The following is a 13,859-nucleotide window of genomic DNA, read 5'->3' as shown; positions in this document are numbered from 1 at the left end:
GAGTGTTTGTGTTTGTGAGTGTGTCTCTGTCACTAAAAACATGCGCATCACTCCACACAGGCAGGCGGTTCCAGCTGGCTGGAAGGCCACTCACAGACTAGTCTGGGGAGAAAGAGGCTTGCTCTCACACTCCTCCAGGAGCAAATACTCCTGCTCTCCCTCCAGTGAAGAGTGAAGCTGCTCTGAGCTGCACGCCACGCGGACGATAAGAGGAAAAGGGCGGCAGCGCAAATGAAATGTACAGATAAATAACTGAATTATCTGGGAAAATGTGCAAATACAAGCTTATGTTACACGACGGGACTCCTGAAGATGGAGATGTCTTCGCATCCATTAGACCTCACCTGTTTGGTTCGGGCTTCTTGCTCTCACAGTTGACGAGCCACAGGTAATCCTGGGGCTCCTCCGAACTGGACTGGGAGTCCAGGTGTCGCACGCTGACCGGCTGGTACGGAGGGGGCACGCTAGAAAACACTGCCGCCGGCCCGCCGATATTCCCAAGCGCCGAGTGTGGGGGGGTGTCGACCACCGCTGAGTGGTGAGCAGCTTTTGATGCTTCTGAGGGAGAGAGGGGGAAAAAAGAAGGGTGGGATGACCTTCTCTCAAGACAGCTTGTGTGTCACTGTTTACCGGACCATGTGTGCCTCAAAACACCAAAAGGTCAAATGTGATTCACTGGGCAGTAAAACTGAACTGGGATCAGCTCTGCGGGAACCAGGAGGGTAAGATCGGAGGCGGAAGAGGGCCAAAAAACATGCTTTCAATTTTAGGTTGGTGTTTGTGTTTTTAAGCTGCGTTTTATTCTGATCTGCCATCATCATCATCCAGTGTCCTTCACTCCACCCCCTCCTCCTTTATTCCCACTGGTTTATTGTCATCTTAAGTGCTGATTCACGGAGGCAGAAGGAACCCCCCCCCCCTCAAAGCACACCTTTGCCTCCGATACTACCCGTGTTCCCTGGGACTCCTGTTTCCTCCGCTAATATCGGCCTAACCGCAAAGCACTCTAGCGTGGCCAGATAAGATAGAAGAGTGGGAGTTGGATACGCACGCGAGATAAGTGCACGTAAGCACAAAAAGCAGAGCCAAGGACATTCCTTTGTATAAAAAAATCGGTGTAGAATATAAACTAAAATATCTCGTCTTTCCATCTAGTTTCAGTCATGAGTGGGTTTGCAGTTTAATAGTACGTCAGAGTTTCAATTATTCTCACGAGGAGGCGTCTTGGGTGTTATAGTCAGAGCTGCCTTATGAGACCAGTCATGTAACGGTGGCAGACACGAAGCTGCAGTGTGGACGGAGCAACCTTGGAGCATCTTCGGTGGTTTACTGGCCAGGCCTGAGAAGTGGAGTCTTATAAGAACGCTCTTAATGGTGTGAAATGTTGGGCTCTTATTGCATTTTGTGGAAAATTACACAAGATACAGCTAGGGACAGAAACGGGGACAGAAATGAAAAACAGGCAAGAGAGAAGAAAGAATGAAGGCAGATAAGGAGGAAAGCACAAAAGAGGGGCAGTGAGAGCAACATGCACACAATGCTTTGATTATCCAGCACTGGGAACGAGGGTAATGTGAGCCTCGACACATGGATCAACACATGGATCATTAGACCTTGAAAAGTGGGCTGTATACGAGCCTGGTGCTAACAGCTAGTTCACTGGGGGGGTGAACAACAGAAACACAGATGCAGTGTCAAAAGAGCACAGTGGACGCACAAAACAGCTAATGAATAAAGTGTACAGTCATCAGCCTTTGAGATATTTCCCTGTTATTAGCGCTGAACCAAGCTAACATTTATTCATTCTAATGGAAATGTTTTGACATAAACCAACACAGCCAACCAAGCCAATTATTATGGCATATTAAGTTAACCGTTAGCTAAATAAAACCCGAGTTTATTCAACTCTAACACCATAAAACCAACATTTAAATTAAAGTTTGTAGGAAGCTTTGTCCTTCACCTCCCAGCAGCAGCTGTCCTGAGGCCAAATGAATATAATCATGTATTTTTGCTGCTTTAGAGAAGCTACACTGGCCCACTGTTTTTCTGGGCAGAATTCTCGACGCGGCACGTGACTGAAGGCTATGAATAAGCTTTATGTGTGCATTTAAATATGAAACATTGGGTTTTCATTAACAGGATGAGCAGGAGACGTGCGCCGACTGCCGATGATTCCTACCGTCATCGGTGGGGTTGAAGCCGCAGATGTCACAGATGCAGCGGACCCACTTGTTCATCTCTTCTTCTGAGTCGGCTACAAGGTAGAAGACGCGGTCGATGGTCTTAATGTCGAATATGTAGCTGTGCTCCAAATCCTTCTTGCTGAACGACAGCCCGGCATCCACCTGGAGGGGCAACAAAGATGGCGTCGCATCACATGGACCCAGAAGGTAGTGATCGTCGAGCGTTTGCTCTTATTCACAAGTCTTGTTGATAAAAGCTAAACTGTACTTAAATTCTGAGGTCATACCTGCTCACACAAGTTGAGATCAATCACGCGGATCGGCTTCTTGGCATTGTCATTTTTGTAGTACTCCAACACGTCCGGGTCGCCCGTCAGACGGCCGCTGCGAAGAACAAACCACCGCTTCTTCCATGCCTGTGAGGTCAGCACAAAAAGGAGACCAAAGGTTATTTTGTGTGTTCTGACGATGAGCGCTCCATTCGCCAGCGACCGCAGCCCGGCGAGCTCCTTCGCTTTCCCGGTTGAGCCAGTGTGTTGGAGCGTAGCCCTCGCCTCTGTGCGCATCCACCAGCTGCCCTCGCTGGAGATTATTCACAGCCGGAGGGAAGAGGCCTGTGACCAGAAATATGTGTCTCGCGTAACCAGACCAAAGTCACATAGTTTCGTCTGGCACGCAGATTGTGCCAAACAGCTAATTCTGTGCAGGGAGAGTGTAATTTTACAATGAAGTGTGGAAAGAAAGCTGTTCTGTAAGTAAAAATACACACATTTATTGACAAAACAGCAACCGCCAACCAACCCAGCAGTAATTAAGTGTTTAGTGTGAACACAGTGTGGAAAAAAAAACCAAAGAAACATTTGACTTGGTGCCATTTCCTGATTTCCGTCTCCACCTGAAGAAAACACATCGGCGACTGCAACTTTATTTACACGCAGCCGTGACTCATTTAAACACAGGCTAGGAAAGGTCGTGAACTCTAAATTACGCTGAGGCGTAGTTAGCCTTAATGCTTTGGAGCAGGAGCTGGTAAAACATTTCCTGATTTAGAAAATTTAGATCATCCCAAGATGGGGGAAACCAACACCACTACTATAACAACAATAATAGTTCCGGGGTCAAAAATATTATGAGAGCTAGTAGGTAAATAAGCAGGGGATATTGGACAAATCAGGATGAATAGCAAAAAACATTTTTTCCCTGTATGATTAGGATCAGATGATTAATGCTGGGGGATCGTTTTTCCTCAACTCTTTGCTGTTTTTCCATCTACAGAGTGTCCTTTGTTCGTGGGCCAAGTCCTGGATGGAGACAGCATGAGCCTCGACATGGAGAGCCTCCACAAACAGTACGGAAGAAGAAGAAGGAGAAGAAGAAGAAGAAAGCCTGCCTGCACTTCACACCACGAGCCCATCAACAGGTCACATCAACCCAGACGTGCAACACTGAAATCATACTTTTACAAACAGAAAACACAAGGCTGTTCACGTCCCACACTGAAATACTGCCCAGTTCTCACGCTGGAGTACGAAACGGCTGCGTCTTATATAACCAGACACACACACACACACACACACACACACACACACACACACACACAGAAGGACGATGCTTAAATGTTTTAAATCGCCATCTTAAATTCGGCCGTAAAGACGATCCTGAGGTGTCCGTGTCCTGACGGTTGGACAAAGACGGAGGGCGTGGAGAGGAAACCTCCCTCTCTGGCACATGAAAGGCAGACCCGGGTCAAGTTACCCTTTGGGGAACAGAAGGACCACGAGTTTGGGTTACAGCGAGCCCGGGTGTGCCTGGCACCACAGTTCTGACGACAAACTGAAGGGAGACAAGAGGGCCGTCCTTCAAAAATGACTTTCTCACATCTGAAAATTGGTCAGATGAGTGAAACAAATATCTAATAACTGCCAGAATATCAAGCTCCAAGCATCACAACTTAATACCTATTTGGTAAGATTGTTATCTCACAAGTGTAGATAAAAATGCAATTCCCTGAATTTGTTATATCACTCACACACGCACACATGGGCGCACACGCACGTGCAAACACACAAGAAAAGATAACAGCAAGAATCCGTGTCTCTTAAATCCAAATTTAAAATAGCGTCTTTCCTCTGCAGTCACTCGGAGACCTGTGACCTGCCTGTATCTAGACTGGTTCCCAGTGGCCTTGCGCTGAGAAGGACGCTCCAAGAAGACACCAGACAGCATTATGACAGCTCTTGCGTCTCAACAATGACAGATCGCCCTCTCCACGCGCGTCTAAAAGGACGATGTTGTCAGGACTTGAACTTCTGGTCACTGTCTGCTTCTGGTTCTATTCTTAAGCTGATTGAGTGACCTCTGATTTGTGTTGACAAGTGGCTGCGATGGCGTTTATCAATGACCATGGATGACGGCAAAGCTCAGCGTCCTTCAGCAGATGAACTCGCCTCTAAACTTTGTCTCACAAATGATGCTTGTTATGTTAGCGCAGAGAATAGACGTTCCCCGAGTGTAAATCAGCGGGAACATCAACGGGACAGGACCTTAACCACAGCAGAAGACTCGGGATCGACAGGGCGGTTACATCACATGCATGTTCATCATTACATACCTCTTGTCAAGACTCACACAGAACCTGATGAGACATTTAATCCGGCTCCCGCATGACATATTCCACAACTCAGTGTAGATTTGAGCTAACGTGCGTAATGGTTTCACCGTGGATGTGCCGTACCCTCCCTCTACAGTTTCCCTTTATAGCAATAACAGGTTTTAAACCAGTCATGTCACCATTCAGAGCACCAGGTTTGCTGGTAAGATTCTAATGCCTCAGATTGGGACAGCACAGGACAATGATGGAAGAGGATGGGGAGGGCTCCCCTAGTGTAGCAGCTGTCCTCGCCACCCCCTTTCTATAACCCTCCCTCGCCCTAACCATGTGTTTTCTGATAGGACGAAGACACTATCCACTTGCCCACCCAGATCCTGCAGCCTTTTAAGGGTCAGACAGAGAGGGCAAAGAGGGTCTGACTGAGATGATGAAAGGAGAAGGGACAGGGGGGAGGGCTGGAGGAGGGGATGCCAACCGAGTTGAGTCACGCTGCCATCAGAGGCCTCCTGACCCAACATCACTGGAGCATGACAGAGACAAATGTGCTGAAGAGAAGCGGCCATAAAAGAACAGACTCACAGACAACATCAGTGTCAAGAGATCCTCTAGAATGACTGGAACTGTTCTATCAGTCGGACAGATAATGATCCTAAATAAAAAAGAGCATTAATCACTGTTAGACATCATCTGAAATAACAATTCCCCAATTAAATCCATGCTTAACGGCTGGCTCGTTCCGCACCGTCAGTCATTCAAATTAATTTTGACTGGTCAAAACGATGCTGCAGGCCGTCTGGGACAACGCTGTTGACAACAAAAGTGAACAAGAAAACAACAGATTTGAGAAAAGTAGAAAAATGAAACACTGCTGTGCGTGTGGGTGGCCAATAAACTCAATTGGCGATCAATCAGAGGATCCTAAGCTGCTCTTTTTAGATTATAGCCTCACTGAATACAGTAGCAACATGGAGGCTTTAATAGTTTCTGTATCTGCCATTTGTTAAAAGGGTTTCTCTGAGGGCAGAGGTCCCCAGCAATGCTGTAAATAAATAATGTCAATATGTTATATACGAGCTGCAACAGGTGCACAGCAAAGTGTGACGTCTGTGGAGAGCATAATGACGTCCGTGCTGCGGCTCATTTTCACCTGCTACACGGGGTTTGTCACTGTTGTGTGCCAGCTGTGGTCTTGACTCATATTTTTATGGAACGGTTTGAACGTGGCAATATGAGCGACCCTGCAGTGTCAGAAGACTTGTGGTCAGTGGAGCTGCGAGACTTTACGTGACCATTGCCGCAGTTGTGTTGCCAACAGATCTAACGTTATTATATCACAAAATTCCAGAACGGATTCAAAAGTTATTTAGTTGTATGACAATAGATAAAAGAACCCTGGATCCAACTCTTACAGGAACTACATCTCATATTAATCTTTGTAACTGTACCATGAAATAAAGGTGGAATTATTGGTAGTAGTTGCTGTAACAGTGGCAATAATTGTACAATATTGTCAAAAAAGTATGAAGTATATGAATGAGTTAACAGCAGCCTGCACTGCTCTGCTGACCCTAATGTGTTAGCATTAGCTTAGCATACATTCAGGCTGCATAGATAGCACTAAACAGCCTGAGAGTGGCTGTTCCATCTGTCCCGGCTGAGTGGGCTCTGGGTAAATGACCTGCACCCCAGCTGCACTGACTCATCCTGACTACCACAGATTCTCTGTTGTTCAACAACAACACAAGGGATAAAAAGGTGGAGGCACACGGTGCACGATGAGCATGGACAAGGGAGAAAGGTCACCACGGGTCACAACAAGAGAATTACGCATGTTCACATTTAAAATGACTGACTTTCTACATATATATTTTCGGCTTTTATATGGTCGGCTGTAATGTAAATCTCGGTTCTTTCACTAATAACGTGAACTGAAAATATTTTATGTTTAAGGCCAAGTTCATATTGCTGCAAACCGTTATTGAACTCTTTTTTTTTTTTAAAGCAAAATCCATGCCTGAAGTTCACATCTTTCTAAACACCAAAGTTCAGATGTTGACGCTTCAAACGGGAATGCCAACGTGCAGCCTTGACGCGTTCGCCGGAGCGGGAGCGAAGTGCGGGCTTTTCCGTGATGCTGCATTGACCCAAACGAAGCAAAAAAAAAAAAAAAAAACCCACGCAAAACCACGGCGCTTCTCTCACTATCAGGGTTGCAGGACTCCGCCAAACAAAGGCTTTTCTAAGAGAGGAGTGTCAGAGCGTCAGAGGTTCTGGCGCTCGCGACCTTGGTGACGAGGTCTGCAGAAAGAGAGGGAGGGGAGAGACAAAAGCTCCTCTATGCTTACCGCTCAAACTTGTATAAATCAGTCTTTGTTACCAAGACATGACTGGGATTCTTGCTAAACAGCTATTTTTACATCCTTGAGCACCGCAGAGGGCAGCTGACGTACGAGTACGAGTGCACGGCCTTTGGCTAAGTGGGGCTGTTGAGGCAACGACATAAGTCCTTCTGGAAGGCGCGGGGACGTTTAGAAACCCGGCCATGCCCGAGGCCCAGCTGTCTAGCCAGCGTTAACAGTCGGTCGGCCAGTTTCCCCATTGCGTGGACCCTGGCGAAAACTGCTGAAGTTCTCTTAAAATCGCACCGATCTTCCAAACTTAAATCATTTTACATGACGCGGCGTGCATGTGTGAAACGCTCCCCGCCGGGTTATTGTTTTCAGATGCAACGTTGAATCAAAAACGCTGTTGTTTTGTTTTAGGTGGGAAAGTTTTCAGCCTGTCTTGTTTTGGCCAGCGTTCCGGCTCCAAAAATAACAGCTATCGCAGCGAGCGAGGCACAGAACAGAGAGAACAGAGAGCGTTCCCAGTGTTCCCAACACGACACACGTCATCAACGTGCTTCCGCCGGAGCTGCAGCCAAACGCAGAGAGCCTACCTTGTCAGCCGTCCGCCGGAGCCGCTGTCATTTGGGGTGTAAGCGTGTGGCGTGTTGCTATTGTTGACGTTGGTGCCGTACGACTTTATCATGCGCTGCAGCGTGTGTCAGGGTCTGCTCTGGGTGACCTCTCCCATCTCTGACTTCCTGTTGTGTGTAATCAGGTTGTCCCAGACCCTCTCAACTGCCACTGACAAATCAGAGGGGGTGGGACCCAGGAGGGGGGGGGGGGGGGGGGGGGGGACAAGAGGCCGTCCTAATTTTAAAAAAGGGAGCTGAGAAACTGCTTTGACACCGAGGTCGTTTTATACAGTTTGGATTCAGACTGCAGCAGTTTTGGGTTTTCATCTTGAGGTAGCAGATGTGTTGTGTGTGATGGAAAGCAAGGTCAGCACAGGTTTACATAAGCTCATTATTTTAAATCACAAACTGGCCTCGGGGGCTTTTGCACTGCATTACGGAGCTTGTGGCACCTCCAATCCTGAGACTCTAATGTACAGTAATCTGTTTTCAAAAGTGTTTTCTGTACCAATCAACATGAGGTGATTACCTGGACGTGACCCTCTCCGAATGACCCCGATGCAGGAGGAAATACAACATTTGTTGTGTGTGTTTTTATCCCATTTTCACCCACTGATGTTGCTCACCCTTCTGCAGAAGGTCAATAAAAGAGCTGCAACATTGTATTAACCTCTATGATGTTACATCTAAAGACTCTGCCCCCAGCTCCTCTGTTAAAAAACTTTTTAATTCTGTTTGCAGATCCCCATTATCTTATCCTACATGCCATTATTTAACGCCTCAGTAACTGGATACAATAATGTGTTTTTCTCTTGTGGACACGGACATCAGTGGAATGCAACGTTCTGTAAAGATGCAAGTGCTTTTAACAGTTTAACTCAGCAGTTCCATACGATGCCAAACAGGAAAACCCAAATTTTAGAATTATGTACTTCAACCTTGTGGTTGCATCTATTCAGATAAAAAAACACTGAGCAGGAAATCGTGTGGAGATCAAAACAGTAGGACATTAAGAAAGAAACAGAATCAGCTGGACACCCGGGCAAAGACCTGAGGTTAACCGCGGCACCTCCCGACCTACGGATGCTTCCTGAGTGATCCGATCGAAGAAGTGGTGCCAAAGCAAACCGGGAACGCTGAGGATGCATTTAAGATCTGAATGACCATTTAGTGGGAGTTTGGGGCCATTTGTGGCCAAACACCTTCAACTTTGTAAAGGCTAATGTTTCCTAACCCGCAGTCCACCACCAGCTACTCAGACCTTATTGTCTTACACATCACCAAGACACAACTATTGATCTTGTGTTTTGCTGTAATAAAATTCCAAATGGTGGAGGAAAAAAATGGATCTAACTATGAATGACAAGTTTGTCCACTTTTGAAGATCTTTGGAGTTAACACCAACCATCTCTACATTATCACCCATGACAACAGCACAGCGCTGCTCCTATGAGAGCCAACCGAACAAGGATAAACTGTTGTTAAACTCAAACATCACAACCTTGCTTTGTGTGCGAGGGCCCAGTCCACCTACGCAGGTCAGAAACACAACTGGAGCCTCAATGTTTCCACAAGAAACAAATCTCAACCACTCAGCAAGAGAATGTTAAAATCCGTTTTGAAGCAATTATTTTCCTTATATCTTTTGGATTGTCCACATTTTGAGTCATTTATTTAAGACATTTCAGGGGCATTTGGCAGAAATCTGAGCCAATCTTCAGCCCACGAGGCTGATCTGGATAAAAAACAGCAGTTGTCCTATGCAGCTGGGCGCACACGACCAAGGTAACACTTGTTCATTCCTGCCCTCCCTAAAATAAACCCACACCTGCTGTGTAATGTAAAGACAGTATAGACCCAAGCTTGTGTTTCTGCACTGACCATTTAAAAGCTACAATAATCACATCGACCTTTTATTAAAACTCAACAGAATCCACATAATGAGGGTTTACATGCACCATCAATGTGCCGGAACTCTCCTGTGACCAAAACAAGTCGGGTCTCTCCCTTCATCAGCCGCGCAATCGCTCAGCCTCTCCTTCAATTTACCGACCCACGGTCTCTGCTCTTTCATGTGCAGCTGTGAAATTCTCACCCAGCCAGGCGCCATCTGACCCGAGCCCCGGCGATCTACGGTAAGTTTCCAAAGAACACAGACTCTGGTCGCCAGACTGCTATCTTTGTAAACAGCGCACGAGAAAGTCCTACGTTCTCCTCAAAGACCATCAGAACGGCAAACAGGTGTTCCTCTGACCTTAAAACAAGAAAATAACAGCAGTTCCAAACTATTCTGGAACAGATTGTGAATCGAATCCTGAACCAAACTTTAGATTTTTCTCCATAGTTTGTATTAAAGCATCCTGCAATGAAATGGCTTACCCATGTCTGCAAATCCAGATCTATAATTCTCAACAGTTTCTACATCTTTGCTCTACAAAGGTCAGGTCCATTGTGCAGAATTTACTCCAAAGTTGTCTATGGTAACGGTGTATTTACTGTGGTTGTTCTACCGACTCTGGAAGGGCGGAGACACAAACTCTTGCTGAGTAATCATTCCATGTGGACCATTAGCATATTTGCATGAAGACCAATGAGGAAACAGGAACTGAGCGAAAATCTGAAGGAGTGAAAGAGGACATGATGACCTGAGGCGCCCGCCAGACCATGCTGATCTTAATTTAATACCTGTGTCTTTGGCAGCGAGTCTGCCTCAGTAAATTCTGTAAATTGTGCCTCCGAGGTGAAGCATTAACTGGCGGGCAGCAGGTTTGAACATTAACGCAGTCTCGCATCATGTATGACTGAGGGAGCACGCAAGAGCCTGCGCTTACTTTTAATGTAGGAAAACCAGCAGCGACGACTTGGTCATCAGAGCTGCAGCGACGGCCTCTCGCCGTTTTCCAGGAAACACAGGACGTTGTGAAACAGAGAAATGGAGAAACACACACGCGGCAAAAAAACATCCCCTTGTGCCAATTTCCACTTTGTTAGCGTTTTTTATCTTCCTGGTCATCTGTTCCCAACACACTCTGGGCAGAAAAGATTTCCTGTTTTGCCTCCTTTTGTCACTCCGACTGTGTTTGAGGGGTCGTTCAGCAGCTAAATTTAGACCAAAAATAACCACTGCCCTAGCTAAACAGCCAAGCTTTTCCAATTAAATACATTGAGACTTTAAAATATATAGTGTAAATACAGCAAAAAGAACAGCATCTGAACTGAACAAAAGTATATATACCTGTGCAGCTGGAAGTTCTGAAATAAGAAGTGCAAAATATAAATATTCCAGGATGTTCTTGCAATTAATAAGAATTGCAGTTGCCTCATATTAGAACTACCCAAAGTGAAATTGTGCAGCAAATAAATAAGCAATAAATCAACCAAATCAATAAAGATGGGGATAAGGCAGCAGGACTTATGCACAAAACAAAACCTGTACTTGCTCTTGCAGTCTAAGGCATGCTTTAAAAATTAAATAAATCTTTCGGCGTATATACGTGCTGTCAGACGTGAGAACAGTGGGTTCAGCGGGGTGCTCGTTTACCTCACTGGATAAACGATAAATACCACTGTGCTCTCACTAATGATCCTCCTCGTGCGCACACTTCATTGTCAGTGCGCTGCAACAGCGAATCCAAGTGCAATGGGAACGCTCTCGTAGATTCAATGAACAAAGCAACGCCGTTCTTCAGGTACGCATGTTAATCTACTATTTCCTTCCGATCTTTCTTCTGATGCTTAATAAGCTGCAGGAAAATAGCCTATAATTATTTTTTCACAGGTTTGTAAGAGAAATATCATGAAATACTACAAAACTGCATTCACCACAGTGTTAAAACTGTTGAAACCTAATGCTACCGAGCAATTAATGGCTGTTTACCTGCTTCCAGCGAGTCCAAACTTTGTTTGGATAAAAGGAAAAAACATTGCGAGAAGCGAAGTAAGCAAGCCGATGACCAGCCACTGTTGTCGAGTGAGTCTGGCCACTTTCCTTCCTACGCTGCTGACTTCCCTCCCCTCCTCTTTACTCCGTGAAGTCTGCAACTCCCCGCTCCAATAACCCCTGACCCACAGGAAGTAGACACAATGGACTGAAAATAACACATCACCTCCCCTGGCAACAACTGCCCACCCCAGGCTCCAGTGCGCACTGCTCCACCGCCATAGCGCTCCTCCAGTCCAGACAAAAACCCAAAACATCAACAGTGTGATGAACTTTCTCCACCACCTTGATTTGTCAGTGCTGCACATGTGCGACTGCACAATGTTCGGGATGTGGAGCGCCTGGCTGCAGCGCTCGGTGAAACACAAGGTTTCACACTACAGCAGGTTGTGGGTTGAGTGGTAGACTCCTGACAGTACCACTGTATTGTGCAGGGGGGGGACCAGTACATGGCCAGTCAGGCCTGAAAAGCATCTGTGGGTGTGTGTGGGCCTGTGAGAGAACATTTGGTTTATTTCTTGTGCCGCACACTTCTGTGAAGCAGCCGTCTTGAGATTTTTCTTTTTTTTATTATATTTGCTTAACTGATTGCTATTTGCACTTTACAACCAAGGCACCTTGTTAATACAGTGTTAGTACACGGAGTGTGCATCTAATGCCGTTCTCATTCATGCAGAGGGGGGCAGCGCTCTAATCCAATCAGCTCAATGAAAATGATTCCAAATTACATTTGGTGGGCAGGGAGAGCTTGCCTGAGACGTGATCTAATTAGCCCCTCTCTTGCTACAGTCTGTTCGTTCAGAAATTGCCAGTGATGCCATACGCAGAGATAAGAAAATGGACTCTCACTGCTGCACAGGCTGATTCTCTACATGTATGTTTAACTCTGTTTGCTGTCCTGTTCTACAGGCTGAACTGTGGAACACGCACGGGCTTGTTTAAGCAGACACGCCTCCGTTTTAAGCAAGTGGCCTGAAACTGGTACGGTCTTCCACGCTCTATTGTCATATTCAAATGAAACTGCTCCGCTTTCAGTTGAAAGGGAATGTGCGTGAACACATACCTCGGAGGTGTTGCGCTGGTGTGTTCATGCGACTCCCGTAAGGCTGATTCACGATCAGGGAAGAATGTGTGGAATCCCTCGTCCACATTCACTGTAAGCCGATGGAGTCAGCAAAGATAACAATGCAAAATAGTTTTCAGACTGGGCCGTTTCGCAAAAGGGACAGAAAAAAAAGGCACGTGGGCATGGACAGAAATCCTCTCTTACGTGGGTTGGCCGCTGTTAGGGTGTGCACACATCAGATTCTGCAGTTGTTCAAACAGCTTGAACCAATTTCTAATGAATTCAGCTGAACCTGTTTTTTCAGGGTTTGGAAAAACTGGAAGCTCCGGAAAATCCTAAACATTTTAATAGTAAAAAGCAAATTCCGGCAACCTGTTTCAATGTACCGTAGTACAAATATCTTTGACAATCACAACATACAACTCCAAATAAAAGAAAGTTTGATAACCTGAGTAAATGTTAACTATCTAAAGACAGCCAGCAGGGAATAATGCTGAATAAAATTAGAATACTAAGATGGTTGGTTTAAACTAAAGAGGATTGTTGCATTACTGATCACTGGGAGTAGTTGCTTTAAAGAAAAGGCATCTGCAGACCAAAGTATTAGTTATTTATAGCCCACAACAAAATGACATTTATTTTCAGGTTGGTAATTCTTGACAAGCTCTGCTGACGTACTTAATTCTGACTGAGCTTTTAATCTCTTTAGGAGAGGAATACAGCATTCTGCATGAACTGTGCTGATAAAAGGATCAAAACAACATTCTGAAAAAAGTTCTTTCATGACAGGAAATGCAGCTATAAGATAAGTATCTTTCTCACTCTCTGATTGGCTGTTCCAGGTCCAGTCTTTAGCTGACAGAAGCTCGCAGCATTAAACCTGCGCTGCACGATGTGTTTTTCCAATATGCCTGAAAATAACTCATCAACATGTGTCTGTGTTTATTTCTGAACTTTACAGTATTGTGCGGTTTTAAACCAGTTTGACTCACCAATATTAAATGTGAGTTCTACAACAGAACGCAGTATTTTAAAAGTCTACTGCGCCGTCAGTCTAATTACATTAAATGTGTCAATAGGACACTGAATTTATATGC

The 13,859-nt window shown here is 45.6% G+C and overlaps 1 protein-coding gene across 11 annotated transcripts in view; it reads right to left on the bottom strand.

Annotated features, from left to right (window-relative positions):
- gab1 (GRB2-associated binding protein 1) overlaps positions 1–13,859 on the bottom strand; it is a 30,647-nt gene that overhangs the window by 8,304 nt on the left and 8,484 nt on the right. For 7 of the 11 annotated variants that reach the window (XR_003891504.1, XR_965236.2, XM_029850508.1 and 4 more), the window contains 3 exons: positions 2,474–2,602; positions 2,183–2,348; positions 345–558 (listed from right to left, as the gene is read on the bottom strand). Coding sequence is in view for 9 of the 11 variants with exons in the window: in XM_029850508.1 (XP_029706368.1) it covers positions 345–558; positions 2,183–2,348; positions 2,474–2,602 (509 nt within the window). In the remaining 2 variants the exon portion in view is untranslated. Of the gene's footprint in view, positions 1–344; positions 559–2,182; positions 2,349–2,473; positions 2,603–5,376; positions 5,401–7,735; positions 7,890–10,135; positions 10,404–11,633; positions 11,780–13,859 lie in introns of those variants that run through there. The other 4 variants (XM_029850513.1, XM_029850514.1, XM_029850511.1 and 1 more) reach the window with 4 other exon arrangements.

Source organism: Takifugu rubripes, chromosome 17 (genome assembly GCF_901000725.2).
Source record: "Takifugu rubripes chromosome 17, fTakRub1.2, whole genome shotgun sequence".
Classification (NCBI taxonomy): domain Eukaryota; kingdom Metazoa; phylum Chordata; class Actinopteri; order Tetraodontiformes; family Tetraodontidae; genus Takifugu; species Takifugu rubripes.
This window is presented reverse-complemented; position numbering and strand designations above follow the sequence as displayed.